The sequence below is a fragment of the Gavia stellata genome, chromosome 11 (genome assembly GCF_030936135.1).
Source record: "Gavia stellata isolate bGavSte3 chromosome 11, bGavSte3.hap2, whole genome shotgun sequence".
Taxonomy (NCBI): domain Eukaryota; kingdom Metazoa; phylum Chordata; class Aves; order Gaviiformes; family Gaviidae; genus Gavia; species Gavia stellata.
This window is the reverse complement of record NC_082604.1, coordinates 14,803,186-14,827,676: the sequence shown is the minus strand read 5'-3', so window position 1 is coordinate 14,827,676 and position 24,491 is coordinate 14,803,186. Positions and strand designations below refer to the sequence as shown.

Sequence of the window (24,491 nt, the reverse complement as noted above, 5' to 3'; positions counted from 1 at the left end):
GCCCGCCTTGGCTTTGTTCCCCCACGGCCGCAGCCCGGCGGCGGAAGCTCGGCAACGGCCCGACAGCGGGGCGCGGCGCGGCGCGGCTCGGGGGAAGACCGCGGTCAGGACCTCCCGCCGCCGGGCCGGGCTGCGGCCGCGGGCTCCGCCGTGCCCAGGGGCCGGGCCGAGGGGCTCCGCGGGGCGGGAGGGGCCGGGGGAAAGGGACGCCCGGCGGCAGCGCATGCGCAATCCCCCCCCCCGCACCGAGCGATAACCCTTTCAGTCAGCAGCGGGACCTGTCATCGGTAACGTCACCGCGGCGGCAGCCAATGAGAAGGCGCGGCGATTGTTTGGCCGGTGGGGCCGGCGCCGCGGCCCGGAGGCGGCGCGCGGCCGCCCGCGCCCCGTCCCGTCTCGCGGCCGCGCCGCGCCGCGTGGGGCTCCCCGCCGGCCCCGCGGGAGGACGGGCCGTGCGGGGGGACCTCCCCGGCCCGCCGCCGCCAAAAGCGAGCCCCCGCCGTCCCCGCCGAGCCCACCCGCTGGCAGCGCCGCCCGTGCGCCCCGCCGCCGGGGCAGCGGGACCGGGAAACTTTTTGGGGGGAGAAAGAAAAAAAAAAAGTTTGGGTTCCCCCCCCGTGTCTCTCTCCTCCCGCTGTCAGGTGACTTTTTAGCGTTAGAAGCTAATGAGCGTGGATGCTCTGGGGATCCCAGTGATGGACCCTGCTGCTCTCTCCAGGCGGAACACGGCGCTGAGATTAGTAGACTTGGCGGGGGCTCCTCACCACCACCGCCACCACCCCCCTCAGCGCGTGACAGGCTTCCCGGGCTTCGCCGGGCACCCCCACGCCACGGCGCCCACGCAGCCGGGGGAGCACGCCGCCGAGTCCCGCCTCGGGCCGCACCCGCTCCGGCCAGAACACATGGGGCACCGCCACCATCCTCCTCTTCATCCTCCTCAGCATCACCCCGCGGCCCTTAAGCTCAGCCCTGCCCCTCATCCCCACCACCAGCTCCACCACCACCACCACCACCATCATCATCATCATCATCATATGGCAGGCCAAGCCGAGGTGGTCTCTAGTCAAACAGGAGCGTTTGGCCCGGCGCAGTCACCAGCAGCCCCTTACCCCGTCTCTCACCCAGCCCAGGCTCTGGCAGCAGGTAGGGATTTCTTCATACGCAGAGACCTGCCGGCCCCACTCATGCCAGGGCTGACCGAGCAGCGCCCCGCTGCAAGTTCTCACCACGGACTGTTTGTCTCAACAACAGGTAGCTACCCCGGACACCATGGTCACCACCACTCAGAAGCTGGGAATCCCTCTCTGTTCACTGGACTCCATGAGCAGCCTCCCCATGCAGCTCCAGGTGGCCATCTAAACGGACAGATAAGACTGGGGTTACCTGGAGAAATGTACGCCAGGTCTGAACATTTCACTCAAGTACCAGCCTCCAGGACAGATCCTTTTGCTGCTTCTTCGCTTCATAGCTACGGTGGCATGAATCTGAACGTGAATCTGGCTCCACACCACGGCCCGGGTGCCTTCTTCCGTTACATGAGGCAGCCCATCAAACAGGAACTCATCTGTAAGTGGATTGAGTTGGACCAGACTCCCAAAAAATTATGCTCGAAAACTTTCAGCACGATGCACGAGCTGGTGACTCATGTCACGGTGGAGCACGTTGGAGGACCCGAGCAGTCCAATCACATATGTTTCTGGGAAGAGTGTCCGAGAGAAGGGAAACCTTTCAAGGCCAAATACAAACTTGTAAATCACATCAGAGTCCACACAGGTGAAAAGCCTTTCCCCTGCCCCTTCCCAGGCTGTGGCAAAGTGTTTGCCAGATCAGAGAATCTCAAAATACACAAAAGAACTCATACAGGTCAGTATGCAAAGCTCTCTTTACTCTCTCTCTGTGTTATTCGGCATACTGTTTTGCTTTATTTTGTTTTTAATGTATCCTTTGCGTTGTTATTGAATGCACGCCAAGTACTTCTGGAAAATAAATTCTCAGATTTGTTTGCTTCTTTGCCGTTTGGAGGAGGGGGGAGAGAAGGGGGGGGAAAGGGAGAGCGAGAACAAATCTCAGAATTCTCGTCCATATTTTTTTCTGGTTGTGCGGAGAGGCTGCTGTAATGTTTATGCGGGTAGATCTGTGTAAATACCGAGTGATATAGCTACTATTTCTGTTTATTCACATGGGCGAGGATTTTTTTTTTTTTTGGCAATTTAAAGTAGTTGGGGAAAAAATGAAATGATTGTGCAAGCTCACAAATTAAAAGTGAACAATAGAAGTTACAACTTGTCTAGTCAGTTTTGACTGATGTCGCTGAGATGCTGCTGCTCGAACATTGTGAGAATAACACAGCTGCGACCTTTTCGTTCAACAGTGTTGTTTTGGGCAGAGGGAGTTTCAAATGTTTGATCTGAATAACACTGACATTTTTAATGAGCATTGCCTTCCAACGACTCTCTGCATTCGCAAATATGGGGAGCTGCAAGTTCTGATTCTCGGGAGGGGGAAAAAAAGGAGGAGAAGAAACCCCGGTATTGTTTCGGCCTGTACATTTTGAAATGTCATTTGCAGATCTGTTAAACGAAACTGGGACATGTGTCAGAACCATCTGTTAGTTCTAGTTAACAGAAAATAAAGTAACTCGATGGACGATCTTGCAAAACTATGTTTGAACTCTTCCGGCCAGGAAAGCATTTATAATTAATGAAATTGCACGTAGAAAGTTCTCACACTTCCAGGAGCAGCTTGTGAAGTTGTATTAATCAGTTTAGCAGCCGGTGTTTGTAGGCTGTAGCGCTGGTTGGGTTTTTTTTTCCCTTTTTTTTTTTTTTTTTCCTCTGAAGAAGAAGATAAGAAATAAGCCCTTTTTGGAAAATTTAATCTGTTCCAGTGTAGGGTTTTCCACCTCCCACCCCCTCCTGTACAGCCTTATGCACTGCGAGGGAAACTACATAATCCTATTGTAAGATCTGCTTACAGCCAAAGGATTTTTTTCGCCTTCCAGTTCATAAAACTCCCCTTCCCCCATGCTCGGTGCAGGGCTTGACCTTCCAGGAGTTGCGTTTTTATGATATAACTCGACGTGATATAACATGCAGAACGTATACTAATTTCGTATCGCTATCGTCTAAACATAGCACAGAGATTTTACAGCGACCGTCACTCGTCACCTAATTATTTTTCCATCGCTCTATGAATAGCACGTCTGTGTGCGGGGGGGGAGATAGCAAAGTTGGGTTCCTCTGGTGCCTTCTCGGCCCCCTTTTTCGAGGAGAAAGGAGTATCCCCGGGTCACATAACTTGTATCCGAGCCAGCTCCTTGGCGGATCAGCACAGGTACAGCCATTAACCAGGAGAGCTCATCCCTTAATGACAGTGTTTTTCTTAAGTAAACAAACTTTTACTGCTCTTTAACGGCCTCACTGTTTGAAGTCTCTGAAGCAGAAAATGGTTAAATTCTTGGGAAAACTGACCTACATCGGAGAGGCAGGTTCAGGGCAAACCCGAGATCGGAGGTTTGCGTTTATTAAACATCACTCCGCGCGTCTGTACTTTTCGCTTTAACTTTCCCGGTGATTAATTGCTGTATTGTGAAAACTCCTGCAGGGCCTTTATGGTTCCACCGTTTCTATTAAACACCCAGAAGTTGTCAAAAACGCAATGTTTCTGAAACCCTAATAGAACTCGCTACGAATTATTCATGAAGACAGTTCTAGATTCAACAGGAAAATTATTGCCTCCTCAAATATTAATGACTTCTGATTTCTCCGAGGCTGGGGAGCAGGCGGAGGGATTTCTGGCGATGTGCGAGTTTTCCAGGTTGGAGGATAAGGCCGTTAAGGCGGCGGCAGCGGGCCGGGCAGGACGGGCAGGGATCACTTCGCCGCCTTCCCAGCGGGCCAGGAACAATAGTGCGAGGCGTGGGACGGAGCCCCTCTCCCTCCCGGGCGGCCCCCGCGCCTCTCCCGCAGCCCCGGGGGCCTCCACCTCCGGCTTCCCCCCCCCACCCCCCCCGCCGCCACCCGCCCCCCCGGAGAAGTTGGTAAATACCTTAATCCACTCCCGGAGACGGGGGATTATGCCACAATTTCCAAGCTGAATTTCACTGAACACTTTTGCCCAGCTACAAGTGTGGGGGTAAAATGGCGGTTGAGATCCTGCGCTTCTCCATCGCCCGGGGAACTTTCTGCGTGGCTGCACCTCCGTGCCCGGGCTGCGGCAGCCAGGACCTGTAAAATGTCCTCTCCCTGCCGGGTAGGGATTTCCACGAAAGAAAACCTGCTTTCGCGAAAGGAATACTTGCAAACGGCTCGGATGGCTCCTCTTTACTGAGGCGTTCGGAGGATGCAAACCGGGCAGCTGAGAAAATGCTGCCCTCTTCCCACTTGAAACCTGACTGTACCGAGGGACTTTTCAGTGGCTCTTTCAGGGGGTTAAGCGAAGTTGAACATTTTTCAACTCCCGGCGAGGCGGAATGCGCCGCAGCCCGCTTGTACCTGAACGTAACTCACTTTGCACAAGCAGAGTGCTTATGGGGATGGCTTTCCCTGGGGTCTCCTAACTTACCGCTTGCTTGTACTGCACTAATATCCTTGATTTGTTCGCTCAACTTGGATGCTGAAGGTCAAATTGTTTCCTTACGTGAAACTGTAATTAGATTATATGCGTGCGTGTGTCTACGCACATGCACCGCTGTATGTCGACAGGATTTGGTTACAGGACCCGCATCGCTAAGAGACCTTATTTTTAACCTCTTCCCCCTTCCCTCTAACGCCAGGTATTTACCCATCCTCTGTGCAGATGTTAGCGGTGCAGGATGTGAGAGCTCCTCATTGACTGTTACAGTGCGGAAAGGACACACTTTAAACGCGGAGCCATGAGCTTTTTCCCACCCACCTTGCATAAAGTGCATTCATGTGAAATATTTGGAATGCCTTCCTTTATGTGCCTCTGCTCGCAGCCGAGCAGGAGGTGGGCTGCGTCCCTCCGAAATTTAATCGTGACGAACTGAGAGGGGGGATAAAAACCCCAACAAATTCGAAAAAAACCCCACAACCTGGAAGCTTTTACAAATATTGGAAGTCCTTTCGATCACATACGCCATGATGGTGAACACAGTGGCTTTGTTTGCACTTCATGTTTAAGGTTCGGCCGCATTTTTTTGTGGTGTCCTCTGCGCCCTGATACTTTTTGGCTTTTGACGGATGAGGAGGTTATTTTCATGCTCGGCTGGTGGAGGATCTGAGGGCTCCTTGGCGAGCAGGGTTTTGCAGTTTGCTGTTATCAGCGACAATAACGTAGTCATAATTCCATCCCGAAGCTGTCTGTGGCGTGTTTCCTTGAAAACCTCCTATATATCGTGTACCATGCCCGCTCCACACGATCCGAGGTTAAACTTTCACACGACTCCAGCAACACGATTATATTTCTATTATGCTTAACGTCACTTATCATATTACCAGACAAATTAATCCCGATTGCAATTCCTTCCATGACTGAGGAGGTTCAAATGCAAAGGGAATCCTACCCTCACGACAGTGCCGTGCCCCGGCCTAGGCATCCTCCTGCCGTATCTCTATCGTTTTGCCCCCCACAATCAATGCCTTTTTGAGAGATTTTGTGCCTGAACACACGGTATCAGCAAGCCGGGGAGCGGGGAAAGGAGGGGGAATGTGGATCTTCCACGGGATTGTAATCAGTGCAAGAATGGAGTGGATGAGATGTGTTCTAGCCAGGTTGTGACTAACACTTCCACGTGCACCTGGAGGAGTGTGAGAAATGTATTTAACGCGAAAACCTTCCCAGGGATAAATCACTGACCGCTCTTCCTGCAGGACATCGGAGTCTGCGGGGACAACACGCGTTGTTTGCCCGGAACGAGCACTTGGCCTCTAAGTTTTCCTTGTCTCGAGGCTTTGTCTTTTGCACAAAACCCCACGTTGACACCCAGGGCAGAGGAAGGGGGAGGAGGAGCTGGCCGGGCAGGGCGCTCCCGGTGCGGAGCCGGCTGCGCAGCCGGGTGGGCACGGGGCGGCGGCGCCGGGGAAGCTCGGCGGGGAGGGCGGGGAAGGGCAGGGCCGGTGGCGAAGGGGCAGGCGGAGGCCGGAGGAGAGCTGCCCCCGGGGAGAGGAGCCGTGCCAGGGCCGGAGGGAGGGGCCCGGGGAGGCTGCGGGCTTGGGGGGATGCCGGGGTGCGCCGCTCCCTGCCCCGCGGCCGCCGTCGCTAATGGCTGTGCTCGCCCATTGCCTCCTGCAGGGGAGAAGCCGTTCAAATGTGAATTCGAGGGCTGTGACAGGCGCTTCGCCAACAGCAGCGACAGGAAGAAGCACTCGCACGTCCACACCAGCGACAAGCCCTACAACTGCAAAGTGAGAGGCTGCGACAAGTCCTACACCCACCCCAGCTCCCTGCGAAAACACATGAAAGTGCACTGCAAATCCCCTCCTCCCAGCTCCGGCTACGAGTCCTCCACGCCCTCCTTGGTGTCCCCCTCCTCGGACTCCGGCCGGGAGCCCCCCGCCTCCTGTTCCCACGCCGAGCCCTCCGCGCCCGCGCAGCCCGCCGCCAACCTGAGCGAATGGTACGTGTGTCAGGCCGCGGGGCTCCGCGCCCCCCCCGGGCCCCCCGCCGCCCCCCCGCCGCCGCGCCCCCCCGGCGAGCCCCGGCCCCGCTGCTAGGGCGCGCCGCGGGCAGCGGAGCGGCGGCGGGCGGCCCTCGCCCGGCCGGGGACGGGGAGCACCGCTCCGGGGCACGGGGAGGCCGAGCGGGAGAGGCGGAGAGGCGCTGGGCAGAGGGAGAGACGACGCGCTGCGGAGTGCGCGGGTGGGCCGGCGGCGGGCCCCAGCCTGCGCTCCCGGCACACGGGAGGGCTGCTCCCGCCTCGGCCCGGGTGCTGCCGCCTCTTCCTCCGTGCCACACCCCCCCCTCGAACGTCTTGCTCCAGTCTGTTTACAAGCCCACTGATTTGCATCCCCTTCCCGGATGGGAAGGGAAGGGAAGCCTTCCCTTCTCCTCCCCTCCCCTCCCCGAAGGACCAAAGTGGTTTCATACAGATTTTGGCTGTACAGATTTTCTCTTGTCAACAGTACCGTGTGCTGCAGTGTTCCGTTCGCCCACGATTTTCTGGGAGAGTGTGTTTTTTTAAGAAATATATATATATAAACTATTATTTGTACCGAATTGTACAGAATGGATCCATTAAATTCTTTGATTAATTAACCCGTTCGATGGACGTTTCTGTAAAGAATCTCCTTACTTTTCCCTCTTGCTGTATATAAATATATATATATATTTCCCCCCCCAGTAGTCGCTAATAAAGAAAGGTCCAGGGGGAGTGCGATGATTGACTGTCCATTTTAGCTCCCACTGGTAATGACTTCTAATACCCAAACATGTCCGTCCCCACCCAGAGTGTGGTTCCTCTTGAACCGTGGGCGCTGGGACTCCCGGGGGGGACCGGGGGGTGTTGGGGGGGGCAGAGTCCTCTCGGTGACGTCACGGCAAGGGCCGGGACCGGGCAGCCCCCCGGCAGCGCGGGGACCCAGGGCCGCTGCTCCACGGCGTCTGCCCCGCGCGTAGTCCCGATGATAAATGCTCGGACCGGACCGGCAATGCGACTAGAGCGCCTTCATCCTGCCCAGAGCTTCGAACCAGACCCTACACAAACCCACAGGGCCATTCTTCTGGCTCAGGAAAAGAAAGAAGGGGAAAAAAAACCCGAAATAAATAAACAAACCCCTCCACTGGGGTAGCTTGAAACTGCCGAATGGTGCCGGTTTAATTACTTTAATGATGTTTAAGAATAGCAGATAGTATAGGCAAATAAATAGCAGGGGCTGCTGGCGGAGGTTTCCATGGCTGGCGGAGAGCAGACAGAAGGCTGCGGTAGCCGCATCTTCTCGAGTCTGATGCATCACCTCTGCACCCAGGTGACTGGGGTACCGCCGTACACACACACGTACATGTATATATCTATAAATATAAAAGGTACAGGAAAATACACGGCGGGTCGGTGGCCAGAAACACCCCCACGCCCAGCGCCTCCCCTACCGATGCAGCTTTATTTTCCTCCCAAGGCACCAAGTCGGGGTTCCCTTCCTCACTCGCCCAAACTCGACACCTTTCGTATTTAAACCCCTCGAACAGTGACAACAGCGTGTCGCTGCCGGGAGATCCACGTAGGGAATTACCTAAACAAGAGAAATGGGCGAGAGAGGAGCCCAACCTAGGGGAGAGCTGTGCCCCTCTGCAGCCCCTGAAACTGGTGTCGTGGAAATCGAGAGGTACAGAAGCCAGTTGCGGGCAGGGAGGATGCTTCCATCGTGTCCCGAGACCTGTTTATTTCTTTATTTCTCTATTTACAGAAGTGTTTGGATGTGCAGGCTAATCACCTTTAATTTTTCATTTGCTTGTTACAGATGTCTACCCCGTTGCTCTCAAGGTAATCTAGACAGACGCAGCTGAAAGCCTGAATCTTATGCCTTAGACATCAAAGCAAGCTCGCACAAAGAAGTGTTTCTTCACAACGGTGAATCTTCATGGTAAGTTAGGATTTCTATGGCAATAGGCAAGTCATACTTAAATAGTGAAAGGCGAAGTCTGGAGCCCGTCCAGTCTTTTCATTAAGGACATAATATTTACGTCTAACAGGCCCTTTTTCTTGTGTATACAAGTATATATTTTTGTTTGACGCGAACTAAATCATTTTCATTTAATTTCCGGTAAACAAAACCCACGCGAACAGGGCACTTGTTCCAGACCATAATAAAAATGGGTAAGACTGTCAGGAAGAAAAGGCCCGCTTGAACCGTCGCCTCAGCTCACTTTTGTTTCTGCTTTCTGCCGGGATCAGAGAATGCGTTTGGGATTTGAGGGCGAGTTTCTAAAGGCAAGGAAATGGTTTTTAAGGGGGAAAAGAAAAGGAGAAAGGTCTAATCAAGCTCGGGTTGTTCAAAGGGCCTGATTTTGGGGTTGAAAGTGTGAGTTTTATGGTGCATCAGCATGCCACGTTAGGATCGCTATGGTAATGAGGAGAGCAATAGCAAGCGGCCTTCAAAGGAGGCACACTCCATTTGAGACAGTCTATTAAGATACATTTGCACTGACCTTTGGTTTCATGCTAGCTTAATACACTCAATCTGCTCCCCGCTAGAGATATACTTCCTCCACCTAATGCACTTCGGCGGAGTTGGGGTTTGCTGGGCTTCGCCCTCCCCCCGAGGCGGGCTCCGCTCCGGCGTTGTAGCCCCGCTCTCCTTCCCCCCAAAGCGAGGGGCCGCCAGCCAGGCGCGGGCGAGCTCCGTCCCCTCTCCCCAGCGTTTCTGACCAGCTTCTCGCAGCAAAACCCGGCCACAAAGCCCGAGAAGCGCTTCCCTCTCCTCCCCCCCCGCCCCTCGCCGGGGAAGACAGGGTGGGGACCGAAAGACCCCCCCGTGGGCTGCCTCGGCCCCAGGGAGGAGGTGTGCTGGTGGAAGTCCCCCAGGACCCGGGAAAGCGGGGCGAGGGCCGGGGGGAGCTGCCCGTGCCCCCCTTCGCACCCCGCCCTGCCCGGCCGGCGCTGCGCGGCGGCGAGCGGAGGCTCCGCGGTGCGGGGGAACTTGACACCCGCACGGCCGGGGCCATGGGCGCTGGGCCATGGGCCCGGGAAAGTTAGAAGTCCATGTTCCAGTAATTGTCTTGTTGTTTATTTTATCCAAGTACCCTAGTGAATAGGGGAAAAATAAACACGATGAAAAAAAATTCAAACAGTTGAGTCGTCTTTAGTGCCAGCCCTTGTGGTTGAATAAAAAGGATGGTCCAATTTCTATTGAGCTGAGAAATCTTTGAAGTGGGAGTTATTATCTGAGAAATTCCTGCTCGTCGTCCTAACAACGCTGATGAAACGTAAAAGGTTCTTTGTCAGCGATTTGTTCTCCTCTCTGTCAAACTCACCCTGCCCGTTAGCTTTAAACCGTTTCTAAAGAGATAAAATCAAACTTTTAAAGATAACTTTAGGGGCCCAGAGGGTGCAGAAAATACCAAACTATCGAATCCTGTGTATAGACATACATCTGGATATATGTGGCTGTGTGAAACTCTGTCTGTGTACAGATCTCCATAGATGTCTGTATGACCTTACTGTTCGAAAGTTGAAATGATGTCCATTTTTTGCATTTTATCCTCTGAACTTTTCCGTCTAATAAATTATTCCTACACATATGCTGCACAGAATGCGGTTCTTGGGAGAAGGCAGAAATGTTGGGTTTCATTAACACCAGGATGTGACCAACAAACGTTTTCTTTCCAGTAGAGTGAAAGCAAGAGCGTAGACATAAGAGTAAAGGCTTTGATCATTTTAACAGTCCGAATACCTATTAAGCATGTATATACTGCAATGTATCGAAGTTGTTAACGCATTCAAAGCGATGGCTTCCATATGCTCTCATGTTTTATTGTCCGTAAGTGTAAAGATAGTCAAACTGCATCCCTTTTGTATCTTCATTTTATAAACATCACGGTGTGTACCGAAATGATTCCCTGATCGAGGTTTATTTAGTAGTTTCTCGCTGGAGATCATGAAACGCTCTGTTCCTAACACGGATTCCTTGAAGCTGTAACTCATCAGTGTACTTCTGTTTTAGTTGCTACAGAATGATCTGAGCCCAATCCTGCCATTCTAAGCAACCCCATTAATTTAATGGGACTTTTCCTGAGTAAAGACCGAGTCAAACTGCAGTGGAGTGGGTATTATTATTATTATTATTATTGTTATTATTAAGCCTGGATCTTGTCATATTTATGGGCAAATCTACCACATTCCTTGTGAACTGTACAGAGAAGAAGCCTCTGAAAATGTAGCTCGCAAAAAACATTTGCAATGTTGATATGCTGTATCTCTTTCCAGACTTCTTATAGTCCATATTTTCCTTCATCACATGTTTGGTAATGAAGGAATGTTCCGTTGTGTGTTTGAACATACTATTTATTTTTAATATTTGGATTTTTTTACAATAAATATTTATAAACGTTTCAATTCTATGGTTATTTTTACAAATGTGCACTTTTAAAATATGTGTTTGTACTGATGATACCGAGGCGTTCCTGAAACACTGTGTAATCAGCCTTGCCTTTCTGTTGGTTTTTCTATTAGCTGAAAATAATTTCCCCAAACCGGTGTGCTATTACTGTGGTGTACAATCAAGTACTAATGCGTGGTTTTTGTTGGTCTTTAACCTCTTTTAATGTTAATCGTTTTAGGTTGGCATTTGCATTAAAAGAACAAAACAAAACACTTCTTTGGCTTAATTTCTGAGATAACATTTTTCAGATGGGAGACTTCAAATGAATTAGTTCTTGACATAGTGACCGAGGTGCAGGGTGCGAAAACAGAGCCCGGTGTCACCCAAGTGGAGCCCCGTCCCTTTGTTGTCCGCCCCGGTCCCCTCTGCAGTGGCACCCCGACTCCCGCACACCCAGTTCGCCGGTCGGGGGTCAGACTCTGGATATTGGGGAGAGTTTCGGGGCGGAGCCGCCCCCGAGAGGCTGCTGCGCCCCTCCGCCCCCGAGGGGGGTTTGTCTTGGCCCGGCGGGTGAGGGATGAAAGTGGTTGTTTGACGAATTTGCCCCCCCCCGCCCCAGAATGAGTCCCTGTCACGGTGACGCTTTTTATAAGGTTCCTGGGAGGATTTCGAGCATTTTGGTCGTTTTTAAGAGGAAATTCATTCGTCGGCTAAAGTAACCCGAAGGTAAGACCTCTTCGCCTTGAATATTCCCCTAACCGATCTTAATACGTTGCAGGGTTTCGCAGCTCCCCAACGTGCTCAGAGTTTTCTTCGCATGACTTTTTAAACCTCAGCTCTGCAGCTGAGAGGGATGCAGCAGCCTTGGGCACAGCGCGGTCCCACCCCGGCGGGCGTCGTGCGCATGCGCGCTGCCTTGACGCCTGTTTGAAAAAGGAAAACTTGAAAGAAGTTGCCTAACACAGAGAGATGACAAAAAGTTGGCTTTGGCTGGTAGGAATATTGGCAATAAAGAATACATTTGACTACAGAAGGGGAGAGAGAGAAAGAAAGAAAATCATTAGAGAAAGAAAAGAATTCAAGAAAAAGAACCGAAGGAAAAGGTTTTTGCTGGTCTGTAAAAGAAAAAAAATGGCCCATAAAGGCAAGGAGGGCTAACAGTACATGCTAATTAAAGAATACAATTCTATGGTCTATAATGATTGAGCGAAGACATGTACTTATTACACTTGACTGTCAACAAGGGAAGGAATGTCCCCTCAGACAACATGGTGAGAGACGTGTGGGCATTATTAGTGGTCCTTTTATAGACATTGCCTTTTCTTTCTCAATGCTGACAAACCATTTTGGAGGGAACCATCCCCTGTTGCTTCCTATCATCGATCCCCATGCAAGTCCCTGCATTGTGCAAGTGCATTAATTAAAGACCATTCATTTAACAAAAGAACATTGTATGTTCAGGAAAGGAAGATTAGAAATATGAATCAGTAACCGCGACCCGTTTCCGCCGCCTTACCGGGAGGAGCGGAGGGGAAGGAGGTGCAGCCTGCGGTTAAACACACTGCACCTCCCCAGCCTGCGCGGGGGCTCGGCCTCCATTTAGGCTCTTTGGGACAGAAACCCCCAGATGCACTACAATTGGGGAAAAATAAAAAAGAAAAAGGTCGTTGGCAAGTGTCTCGGTGCGCGTCGGATTGCTCAGCCCTCCCCGCGCCCCCGCCAGCCTGCCCGCTCCGAGGGGCCGGCACGGCCCGGCACGGCCCGGCACGGCCCGCAGCGCCCCGCACCGCCGCCGCTTCCCGGGGCCGGACCCCCCTACCCGGGAGCGACGGTGTCCGGGGCTGGTGCGCGTGGGTACACACATCCCCACGCACATTTCTTACGTCAACGGGGTTTTTCCAGCTGCACGTAGAGGCACAGACACACAGACGTGCGCCCATCCCTCCCCATCCCTTCGCTGCCTAGGTTTTTCCAGTCCGAAGGAAAAACCAGCCGGTCCCCCAAAGCCGGTCGCGACACGAGCGTGACTTATCGTGAGAGGCAGGAGAGCGCAGGGAAGTGGAGGCTATGCGGGAGTGGGGGAAGGAGAGAAGTCGGATTCCCAGTATCACCCACATGGCTTGCGAAGCGGCTCCAGCTTCTCTAAAACCTCTGGGCCATATGTTAGTTTATTTGCACCCTTTGTCTTTCCGTGTGTCGCCTGGTGAAAGAATATTCCTGGGATATAAAAGAAAGTAAGCTAGAGTAAAGTAACAAGGGGAGCTCCTGCTTAAGGAATATGTAACATTTCTGAGATCCCAACAGAGCCCGTCGTTCCCATGGTTATAATAGGGCCGGAATAGCAATTAAAGCTTTTAGTTAAACCCCCCAGATTTTTAATGCTGAATGACACATAGGCTCCATTTTCTCGTGGATGATTTAGAGTTTTTGCAGGATTACACTAGGGGAGGAGAAGGAAGGGGGACGACAAAAGTCACCGCAAAACCAACTCTGATAGTTAAAAAAAAAAAAAAAAAAAGGCACAACAGATTAAGGTGTTCCTAGCGATGGCAACAGCTCAGAGAAACCTCTGCAGCTTTCCCGTGAGGCTGAATTTGTTCTCAACTTCTTCTGCGTTTGGAGGTACCCCGCTCCGAGGCAGGACCGCGCTAGCTCGCCTGGATTAGGCGACGAGACCCCGCGGCTTCGGGCACCAGCTCCCGCGCTTGGAAATCCGCGCTTCAGCTTCGTTTTCTTCTTCTTCAACCGCGGCAGTCGACCCCACGGCCGGGCTGGAGCACGCCGGGCTACGAGAAAAGCTTTTCCCTAAAATAAACAGGACGCCCTAAGAAATCGGCCGATCTCTTTTTTTTTCTTTTCCCCCAAGTCAATGTTACCCAGAGGACCGGCTCATTACCGCTGCAAAACCTGTCTCCGAGTCACTGCGCTGGTGTGCGCGGTCTGGGGAAGCCCCCCCGGGGTGCCGGGCTGGGCACCCGGGGAGCGGGAGCCGGGGTGAGCCGTGCGGGGCTGCGCCGCCCGCCCGCGCCGGGGGAGCCCCCCCGGGACGGCGCTGCCCGCGGCCGGCGGCTCCCGCCCGCCCTCGCCCTGCCTCGCTGCTGCCCCTGAGGATACCTGCTCCAGCCCGCCCTGAAAGCCAGACAAAAGCGCGGATCCCCCCCCCCCCCCCCCTTCCCTGTCGCCCCCAGCCAGCGGTTTTGGGAAGACACATAAAAAAATTTATTCTCCAACTTCTGACTAGTCACTGCTGGCTTAAATTATCCCCTGCCCTGGGGGGGCAATAGTGAAGCAATGGGAGCTCCTTGCTCCACCGCCTGCTCCTGCGAGCGGCTGGGAAACAGGGTGCATCTGAACTTGGGCAGAACTGGGCTGCCCTCACGCAGCCCCCTCCCCTCGCCCCCCTCCCCCCGGGGCCGGGGGTGGCCAGGCTGGGAGTCCCGGAGTGGGGCGTCAAAGGGAGGTCTCAAGGGGGGAGGTTTTGTTCTCCCTACCTGAGGACAGATTAATCCTCGCATATACTCGATAAAGATGAAGATCTTGCTGGGAGGAAGGGGGGGAAAAAAGGGTAGGGAAAGAAAGAAGGAGTCACTGGATTGTTATTGTCTAGAAAACAGGCCACCTTTAAAAACCTGTTGTAGAAATACAGAGACTCTTTTAAGTGTGAAATATCATTTCATTGTAAATAGTCAAAAAAGAGTCGGTAATCCAACTTCCGGAAACTGTTCTGAATTATTTCAGCAGACTCTTTTAAAAGGGGATTAGCAGGGCTTTAGGGGCAAAATCCTTCTGTTTTATTCAATCTCTGATTTTATGTTATAATTACTAGATGTAAAGACTCGCGAATTAGTATGCAGGCGTCGTCCAGACATTATGCAGGTGCTATTCTAATCATTCAGCTTTTTAATTAAGGAACGAGGTAAGAAAACAGAATCATAAAAACACTTTTGTGAGAGCTGAGAAAATCGTGAGCGACTGCATGAATAAAGCCTTTATACCTTATCCTGACAGGTCAGACACCAATTGCCTGACTTACGACCTTTTCTTGCTGAAACAATGGTTAACAGCTTTCTCACCTTGTTCCCATTATAGCCTTTATTCTCGCGGAGAATTTATGGAAATGGCCCTAAAATGCTTACGCTAAAGAGGGATGCAAAAAGGTATTGCAATTTTAATTGGTGCGTGTCCCGTACAAAGATACTTTCATTCGGGTGGTTCGGGAATGGAGGGTCTCAGCCCGGCACGAGGATTTGGGTAGATCGAAAGGGTTTGAAGCGTAAAATTCTTCTCCGGGAGAGGAGGGGACGCAAGCAAACAAAAAAGCCCCCCAAAGTTACCGGAATGCCCGGGCAGCCGGAGCGGCTGGGACGGCGCCGGGTCCCCCTTTGTTCAGTGCATCAGAAGGCATCGTGCTCCTTGATCCCGCGATGCGAACTTAAAGCCTTTGTGGGGCTTTGTTATTATTATTTAATTTCTTTCCCTTGCCTTCCTCCTCTCCCCTCCTCTCCCCCCTCCCCACGCCTGGCACTGCCGCATCACGTGTATTAACATATGAATGAAACAACCAGAGCCAATGCACTTAAGGTAATACCTATGCTCCGTTCTCGCCTGATTATCTTTTTATAGAAAGTTACATTAACTAATGACATTTACATAAATATGAATAATTAGTAAGGTAAGTAATTCTGCTCCGACAGGGGAAGGCGGAGCAGAGAAGTGCCTGAGACCTGAGCCCAATTTTCGGCTCGGCGGAGCTGGGCGCCGCTTCGCCCTGGCACCGGGCAGGAGGCGCGGAGACGTCTGCGGGGAGGAGGGGCACTGGCACATTTATATTGTTTTCTTTCCCTTTTTTCCCGAATGTGAAACTTTTCTCTTGTGCCCCTCTTTTATCTCCCCTCCAGAGCTCCAGTTCTGAGCAGAGTTCAGTGGCTGTAAATGATAGGTTCCCAAAAGCATCAATCCGCGCTCCTCTAGTACTTGGCCGAGAACAATGCAAGTATTAGGATATCAGCAGCACTCGAAATGATCACGCGTTAAATTATTTTGCTTTCACGGATGAGGGGGCTTTTTTCCAATGTAAATCAAGCGCTTTAGTTATTAAGTCTGAACACTAATCTCCAACAACCTTTACATAATGTGGCAGAATGTGCCACACCACTTCGCACCTGCACTCTGAATAGAGCCGCCTTTTCAATGTAAGACACGCTTGTTGCCCCTGGGCTCCAAAGGAGTTGTGTGAATAAGTCAAGCTTTTTGAATACCCCTACTCGCTTTCTCTTCCTCCTTTGATCACAGAAAATGTCTTCTAATTTGTCCTTTTTCATTGTAACAACGTTTTCAAGTCTCTTTTTATTTTCCAAACCACATATTTATAAAGAACATAAATCGCCCCAGAAAACAAAAGTTCTCCCCTCGCCAACTGGCCGAGTAGCCTCTGATCACTTTGTTATTCACAAGGAGAAGAAGGGGAAAACAGGGTTCTCGCAAAGACTCGCTTCTCGAGTTTGTCCTAAACAAACGCTTAACTTTGGGACGGGGCGCGGGGGGAGAAACATGTTGGCTCCCTTCAAAGATGAGGGCAGATCCAGTTGACTTGGGGATCCGCTCGCTGCTCCCCCCGGGCTGGCGGCCAGCTGCGCTTCCACCTTGTAGGCACCGGCGACAAATGGCGCGCAGGAGGGCAGGAGGGAGCGGCATCTCCCCTGGCCCGCTGGAGGGACTGCAGCCTCCGCCTGCTCTCTCAGCCCGCCAGACAGCTCAGGGCGAAGCCAGCTGTAGCGAGGGGGTTTGCAGGCATTCATTCTTAGCTGAGCTGCCTATTTTAACGACCTTCGAGGATAATGAACTCTAATTGATAAATCCGCGCAAGACGTCACAGTTAATAGGGAGCGGAACCGCTGCAACCGCTGTTTCTACGCCGGGCTCCTTTCCTTCCCCCCAGCCCGCCGACCCCATTTTTCCGCCGGGGAGCCGGACCGCGGCCGCCCCGCCGCCCAGTGCGCGGTGCCCGGCCCGGCTGCTGCCGGCTGCCCTGCCCGCTCCGCGGCCCCGCGTCAGCTGCAGGGGCAGAGGCTGGAGCCCGGCAGGGATTCCGCCTCCGGCCTCCGCCCCGGGCCCGTCTCAGACACTTCCGAGGTGTTTCGCCCGGGTGTCCGCTGAGGAGCAGTAGGTTAATGGCGTTTTAGTTAAGTTGGTCTCTCTGCAGGCTAAGCCCAGCCTAGGAGTTCCTCACTCCTCCTCCTCACAGACGGGTTTCCGGACGACTCTCTAGCATCCCTATTCATTAGCACGTTAATCAAGGCTGTAATCCCAGCGAAGAGGTGCCCGTGCATTCCTGCTGCAGCTAAAACCGCCTCTCCAGCGTGCACCTCTGTGCAGGCTGCGCAGCGCCCGCTCCCCCCGCCGAGGGGCTGTTTTCTTACATTACCGTAGGCTCCGGGTAAGAAAACTAACAAACCCTTCTAATACAGTTTAAAACACTTTGATGTCTTGCCAAGAAACACACTTCCTTCAAGAGACAAGTCAACATTTGTTTTTCACATTAAATGGCGTTTAGTTGCCACTGGAAAAATGATGCTGAAGGACCACTTTTTAATTCGATGTATAACAACCGCGGGGGTCTAAGAGAAAATAACGGCGAAAGCTATAGACACAAATAACTAAATTACCAAAACGTTAGTATATCTCCTAGGTTCATTAATATGTAACAGACTCCCCAGTTAATCTCCAAAAGCCAGTGTTCCCCCTCTAAAATAGCACTCTGGGACGAATTGTACAGGAGATCAATCACTGCTAATGCAGTAAGGTTTACTGCAAGGGGGGAAAAAGCTATTTACACCTTCAAATAGAAGCTTTTGAGATTTAAGAGTAAGGGTCATACATCACCAAGAATAAATGATTATGAATTGGTAAACGCGCCCTCCAGCCATTAGCTATGCGACGCGATTTATCATTTCTGGGTGTTTTTCTTTTTAAAATCATCTGGCTGTTTGAAAAGAAAAGCATGACGGAGAAAAAAACCACCGCGGGAAAGTTTGTTTTTGCATATACTATAAGTCATCAAAACACGGCTATTCAGAAATAAACGGGGTCACTTATGAACTGCTTAACGAGAGACAATAAAGCCCTTCCATTGTGCACTTTTATGACTGAGGGACCGGTGGGCTTCTCCGAGCTCAGCCTCCGGCCGCTTCTGCCTTTTTTCCTCCGTTCGTTGCAAGTTACAAACCCGCGAGTGTTGTGAGAAATCATTTACGCCCTAAAAATGAGTTGCCAGTGTCTTTCCGTCGCCTGACATATCTTGAACTTAAAGTACAGGGCGCGTTTTGCCAGTTTTCAACAATTGCCAGTTGTTAGCCAAGATGCTCGCCAACAGCGGCGAAAGGACTGGACGGGGAGGACCAGCCCTGGCAGCAGATGTGGGATGGTGGGACAGGACACCTCTTGTTCCTTGTCTCCATTAGAAAAAAGAGACGAGGGCTCGTTTGGGCAGAAAACCTTGCAACCCAGGTCGGGGGAAGCCGGCTCAGCCGCTCTGGCGATGTTTGGAGAGCTTTTTTGCTTGTGTGCGCATTGTTGGCTTCTTTTTATTTTTTGATTATTATTATTATTGAAATCGCTTTGCGATGCCAAGTGAACCTTTTTCCACTTAGACTGTGCTCAGGGCGGTGGGAATGCTGCTCATCAAATTAAATAATCTATAATAAAACACATACTTCAGAGCTGGGAAAGAATGACAGCGTGTTCTCGAAGGGCGGGGGAGGATAGCTGGCGGCACCCGTCCCCGGCTCCTGCGGGGCCGGGGTGGCGATTCCCAGCGCCGGGCAGCGCTGCCGCCGCACCCGCCCTGCCGGCCCCGGGTGTGGGGCTGGCACCTGGACCTGCCGTCGGGGGAGACAGCCGGGACAAGCGACGGGGGAGAGGGGCATAAAAAAGGGGGTTCTGGGGGGGGGGGGGGGAATCACCTGCCACCTCCTCGAAGCCGCCTTTGCCCCATAAATAACTGAGCACAGGCCAGAGGCAAGGTGCTGGCGGTGGGCAGGGGGGATCGGCGAGAGGTACCCCTCTGGACGTGGCCCTCAGAGACGTTGAAGCCAGGGCAGACCCTTCAGGCCTCTCGGGGGAGGCGTGTTAGGGACCTCTGCTCGGAAGGGCCTCAGGGGAAAATATAAAGTTCCCTAAACTGTTACATCCCGCTGCCCCGATACGTCGGGTTTCAATTGTGACAAGTGCCTGTTTTCTTAGGGTAAGAGATTTAATATGTCTGGTGAAAGGGTCTGCGGCAGCGAGGCTCACAGCAGGTAACCAGCTCTGCTAGGGGCCTTTTTAGTCCCACTTCTAACACTCCTAACATATTTGCAAGATTTGGGAATAAAGCGACTTGCTTGTAGACTCGAGGAAGAGCTGAGATTTCTGGTTTGTTTTACAAGCTCGTTACAGGCACATTTGGCCGAAGGGCACTGTTTTATGTAAAGACAAAGACACAGAGCCCGTTCTGGGGAATGTGGGGCTTTTACAAAACTCTGCTCCGTGGCTTATTGTCTACTGGGTGGCTTGGGGGGGGGGGAAGAGCCGGGCAGTTGCACACGATGGTTTTGCTGACCCTCTGGGTGCAAATACCTTGTTAGAGGCACCTGGAGACATTTACTGGGTGATGCTGTCTCCTCTCGGTTTCTGGGCGTCTCCCTGCTCTCCACCGTAAGCAGCGAAGCGCTCCTGCGCCAGCCGCGGAGACCCGCGGAGAGCTGCGGAGCGGAGAGCGGAGGGGGCGCGCAGAGGGGGCGCAGGACCCCACGCCCCACCCCCGTGCCCCTCGCCCCCCAAAACAGTGGCAGGCCCGACGTGGACTTCACTGGGGCATGAGCAAGTGTGCGCTGTGCTGAGAAGCGGGGGGACTGTGGAAACCTTCCGCGGGTCCTGCCGGGCGGGGTGCGGAGAGGGCAGGCAGGCGGGCCGGCAGCTGCCCGGGCCTGCCCGCCCCCCCGGGCCCCGGCCCCGCGCAGCGACTTCTGCACGGGTACGCGCAAAGCAGCGCCTCCTGCCCCCTCTCTCCCCGAGTGCTAATAAACTCGTAATTCCCTTTGTCACAGGAGAGCGAAGGGCGGCTGACGCTGCTCCTTGCCTCCCCGGGATCCCCACTGGCAGGTCCACTTCTTGGTCCACCAAAGAGGACCGGGGTGCAAGACGTTTTCCTCAGAAATGCTCTTTTCTTTAAGAAGCCTATTTCACAGGGCAGAGGAAGGGGGAAAAAAATAATATTCTGAGATGATCTAGTTCTTTGGAATAGATGAGATTGTTTCCTTGAATATCTAATGTTGCAATTCCAGTTCGAAGTATACCCATTTCCTCTTTATTACATCATTCTGCATTTTATTTCTATGATTTTATGTTTTACTGCTGCTCCTGCGAAAGTCTGTATTTTCAGCGTTATAGAAAGTCTCTGAAGATCCATAAGATTGTTATTTATCTCACTTTCTGTGTCTCCGAGTGCTGTATACATTATATAATTGCTTTAAAATGTTTTCATAAATTACATTCAGAAATGTGTCATAGTAAATTACCTTTGTAATAAAATGTAAAAAATGCAAATGGCTGTTGTCTTTATTACGTTTTAAACCATTGGTTTATCTGCACTATTTCACTTGTCAGTTGCACAATATGTTGTATAAAGGGAAAGCACAGTTTGATAACAGATAGATGGAACCTCGTGTGTAATCTAGCAGGCACGTACAGTTTGGGTCATTTCCTTATCTCCCGCAGAAAAGACATTATCCCCCTCATATTTACATACTTTTCAATATTTGTCAAACAATCATAAATTATAAATTAATGAAATGTTCGACAGTCTTCAGAGATCAGACTAATGAAGACATTTACCTTTTTGGTGATTTGGAGTCTCATCTTTGTAAGTTTAATGACATTTAGACTCTCACGGTTTATTAGGCTTTATTAGATTTGTCCTTCACTCCTGCTGTCATTCAGATGTCTCTGCATAAACATCACCTGCTTCAGGTACAGGAACAAAATCGTCGTCTTCCAGGAAGGCTCGGAAGCAGCAGCGCCACCACGCCTGGGCGCGGAGGGGCGCGGAGCGGCGCGGAGCCGGGGGCCGCGCAGGCCGCGCCGAGCCGGCCTCGCCCGGCGCCCGCAGGCTGCGCGCCGCCCCGGCCGGGGCTGGCAGCCCGCGCCCCAGCCAGCCCCCGCGGCCGGCAGCCACCGCGTGCCCTCCCCAGCCAAGAAGCCCATCTGCGTTTCATCACGCCGCAGCCCGAGCCCCGGCAGGCGGGCGCACCCGCCCTCCCCGGCGGCCCCCGGCCCCTCGGGGCCCTCCTGCTCGGACTCCCCAGCCACGCCTGAGCGCGGCACGGGCAAGCGGGGGCTTTTATTGCGTTTCTTTTCCTCTCTGTTCTTTCTGAGCGAGGGGCTTCGGTGCTCCGGGCGCTGGGCCGGGCGCGGCGGTGCCCGGCCGGGCAGGCAGCCTGTGCCCGCTCGGCGCCGCGCAGGGAACTCGCTCTGATGGCTGGTACCTGCCTCCCCAACACGGTTAGGCTGCAGAAACTAAGTTGCCCCCGGAAGGGTCGCCACTCGTCCCCCTCCACCTTTGCCTGGAGAGGCGCACGCTGAATCCCGCCGGCCAGAGCCTGGCGCCATCTTCCCGGGAACAAAGACCCGGGGCTCCCCCAGCCTCGCCGCCGCCCTGTAATCGAGTTTCCTAATTGCGTTACTCCTCTCGCAAATGTCAGGAGCATGTGTTGGGGCGCGGTGCCCCCCCCCCCCCCCCCCAGCTCCGCGCACGCCTCCCTCCCCGGGGACCGCGCGGAGGCCCGCCGCTGCGCCTCGACGGCCCGGCGCACCCGGCCCGCCCGGCTCCGCGCCCCTCCGCCGGCCCCGGGAGCGGGCAGGCGGGGACGGGCGCCGCCTCAGAGCCTTTGCACTTCATCAAATATAGATCAGGTCTAAACCTCGCGCTACGAACCTCCAACATTGTTTGCAGAGGCTTCCAAATATTTCCAAACACCGCTTTTTTAAAACACAATGGAGAGTTATTAAAGCGCTTGTTGGTAAAGTGAGCATGTGTTCCGCAATCATCAAAAATTGATATGTACCGCCAGTAAAGTAATTATGCACCATCCTGAGGATACGAGAACAGTACATTGTTAATCCACTTGCACACCCGTTGACTTGCAGCATCAGGCTGCAAATAGCTTAATTAAGTCATACACGTGGAATATAACCATATTGTTACATTGCATTATGCACACTATATCTCAATTTATTGGGGCAATTAATGCTAGTGATAGACCTCGGGCAAAAAATATTAACCGCAAACCACTGAAGTTGCATTCTGGCGACATTTGCGGTACGGGGAGTAAACACCGAAAGAAGGCACAACCTTCCGAGAACTGCGAGGACTTCCGAGGATGCCTCCTGCCCCCAAGCCCGTCCTCAGCAGGCACCTCGGCCAGCCGCGGGGGAAGGTCTCCGCAGTGCTCCCTTCCCCAGCTCTGTCCCGGCTTTCGACAGCACTCCGAGAGCCAAACCCGCTCACTCCTCTTGGCTCCAGGGAAGTTGGGGCTGCATGGCAGCTCCGAGGTCGGTCCTCAGAGGATGTGAAGTCCAGGGCAAGGGGGCTCGGAGCCAGAGCGAGTTTCCCTGCCAGGTTGAGGAAGGGTGACATACCGGGGGGGGATTGAACACCAGCGTTTCACGGGCAGCCCGGAGCTGGGAGGACACACCAGCCCGTCCAATAGCTTGCACACGCGTGAACGGGACCGCATGCCGGTATTTCGCACAGGGGAGCGGCGAGGCTGCATCTCGGGCGCGACCCTGGGCTGTCTCCGGGCCCGCCGTGCCCCGAGCGGGGCAGAGCCGTCCCGGCGCGCCCGGATCCCGGCGGAGTCGGGGCACGACGAACGACGTGTCCGCAGCGCCCAGCCGGTGGCCAGGGTGGGGACGTCCAGCGCGGCCCCGGCAGCGCTCAGCGCCCCGCCCAGGGCCAGCCTGCCACCCTCGCCCCCCCAAAATGCGGTGCCCCCCGGGGTCGCCCCCCGAGGGTGAAGCTAACGCCGCTAGTGCTCACAGCACCCCGTCTCCCCGGGGGATCTCCAAGCACCCTGCACACGCTACAGAGCCGGAGATGAGCCGGCGCTGGGAGAGGCGGGGGGACCTGCACCACGCAGGGGGCAGCGCCGGGGGGGGGGGGGGGCGGGAGGGCAGCGCTGGGGGGGGACAGCGGGTCTCTGCCCTGCCAGGCTGTTGTCCGGGTTATTTGTGTGAGCAGGCTCAGGTACCCTTCGGGGAGCCTGCGGCTGGGAGGCACTCCTTTAATATCTGATTTACCCCCTTCGCTGCAAAACCGCTCAGAATCGATATTACTTTCTGGGGAACAAAATATACCCAAACCAAAACAAAAACCTCTTTGTTTGACCGATTTAACTCCCTCCTCCAAATTTTCTAAACGCCCCTCGATGGTGCGCTGTCATTCCCATCGGGATGAAGTCTCTTCAAGTTTTCCTAGCCTGTGCTCTTTGGGGATGCAAAGGGCAATTTCCAACCTCGCGAGGTCTTTGATTTAACGGATTTCCCAAGCGTTTGGGGAAAAAGGAGTCCAGAAGGTAACCAGGATTCCCCCAGACGTCTCTCCCGCCCACGTCGAGGTGACCCGTTAAGGGCAGCCCCGGGTGCAGGCAGGAACACGGGGTAGACCCGTGCGCTGGGCTGCAGCGGGGGCTGCAGCAGGGCAAGGGGGGCCAAGTGGGACACACGTGTCCGCTCCCACCCCGCTGGCCGGCGCTGCTCAGCCCCGTACACACACGAGTGGAGGGTGCTTCGGAGCTGTTTTTTTCCGTAGTTTTCCCCGTCAGCTCCTTTTTACTCTCATTTCAGCACTTCTCGCAAGTTGCTGCACCAGCGGGGGAAACGACTGCAAACTGGTTTCTGCTCCTGACCACTGGTGTGGCTGGTGCCGCGGTCATCCCGGCAGCACCTGTCGGGGAACAAGCCCCGGGCACGGAGGTCACTAGGCGTTAGGAAACTGCACAGTAAGCGTGCTCTTTGAAAGGTGACTGTCCCCGGTGCGCGACTCGCACACTCGTGTTGAGACGCAAACACACGCGGCTCTGTATCTGGCTTTCATCAGGGCTGCGCGTTATCCTCCTTCCATTTCGTTTAATCGTTTACAAATTGAGCCCAATATTAGATTTTAAATCCCCAGCACCCTCGGGGAACAGCCGGCTCGCGGGGATCCCCTGCTCCCGGGGGGCTGTCCGCAGCATGCCCCGCCCGCAGACTGGACCACGGGCAGGACCTGCCACCCCCCTGGGGCGCGGGCAGCACCTGCCGCCCCCACGCGTGGGTACGGCGGCTCCCACCCCACGGAGGGACGCGCAGCCCCCCTGCACCGGCCGCCGCGCTACCTGGGGCGGAGGCGCGGGGGCTGCGCCCCCCGCCCGCGGCGGGAGGGCTCCCTGGCTGCCGGGGCACAGGTGCCGTCGGGGCGGC

At 53.9% G+C, this 24,491-nt stretch overlaps 1 protein-coding gene across 1 annotated transcript; it reads left to right on the top strand.

Annotated features, from left to right (window-relative positions):
* The first annotated feature begins 665 nt into the window (after window positions 1-665).
* On the top strand, window positions 666-6,674 carry ZIC4 (Zic family member 4). The gene is made up of 2 exons (XM_059822718.1): window positions 666-1,863; window positions 6,253-6,674. The coding sequence occupies exons 1-2, from the start codon at window positions 666-668 to the stop codon at window positions 6,672-6,674; spliced, it is 1,620 nt and encodes a 539-aa protein (XP_059678701.1).
* The last annotated feature ends 17,817 nt before the right edge of the window (window positions 6,675-24,491 follow it).

Excerpts from the sequence above, each read along its gene's own strand:
- ZIC4 (XM_059822718.1), top strand. The coding sequence starts at position 666 with ATGAGCGTGGATGCTCTGGGGATCCCAGTGATGGACCCTGCTGCTCTC. Across the intron at positions 1,864-6,252 it reads ACACAAAAGAACTCATACAG|GGGAGAAGCCGTTCAAATGT; the intron begins GTCAGTATGCAA and ends TGCCTCCTGCAG.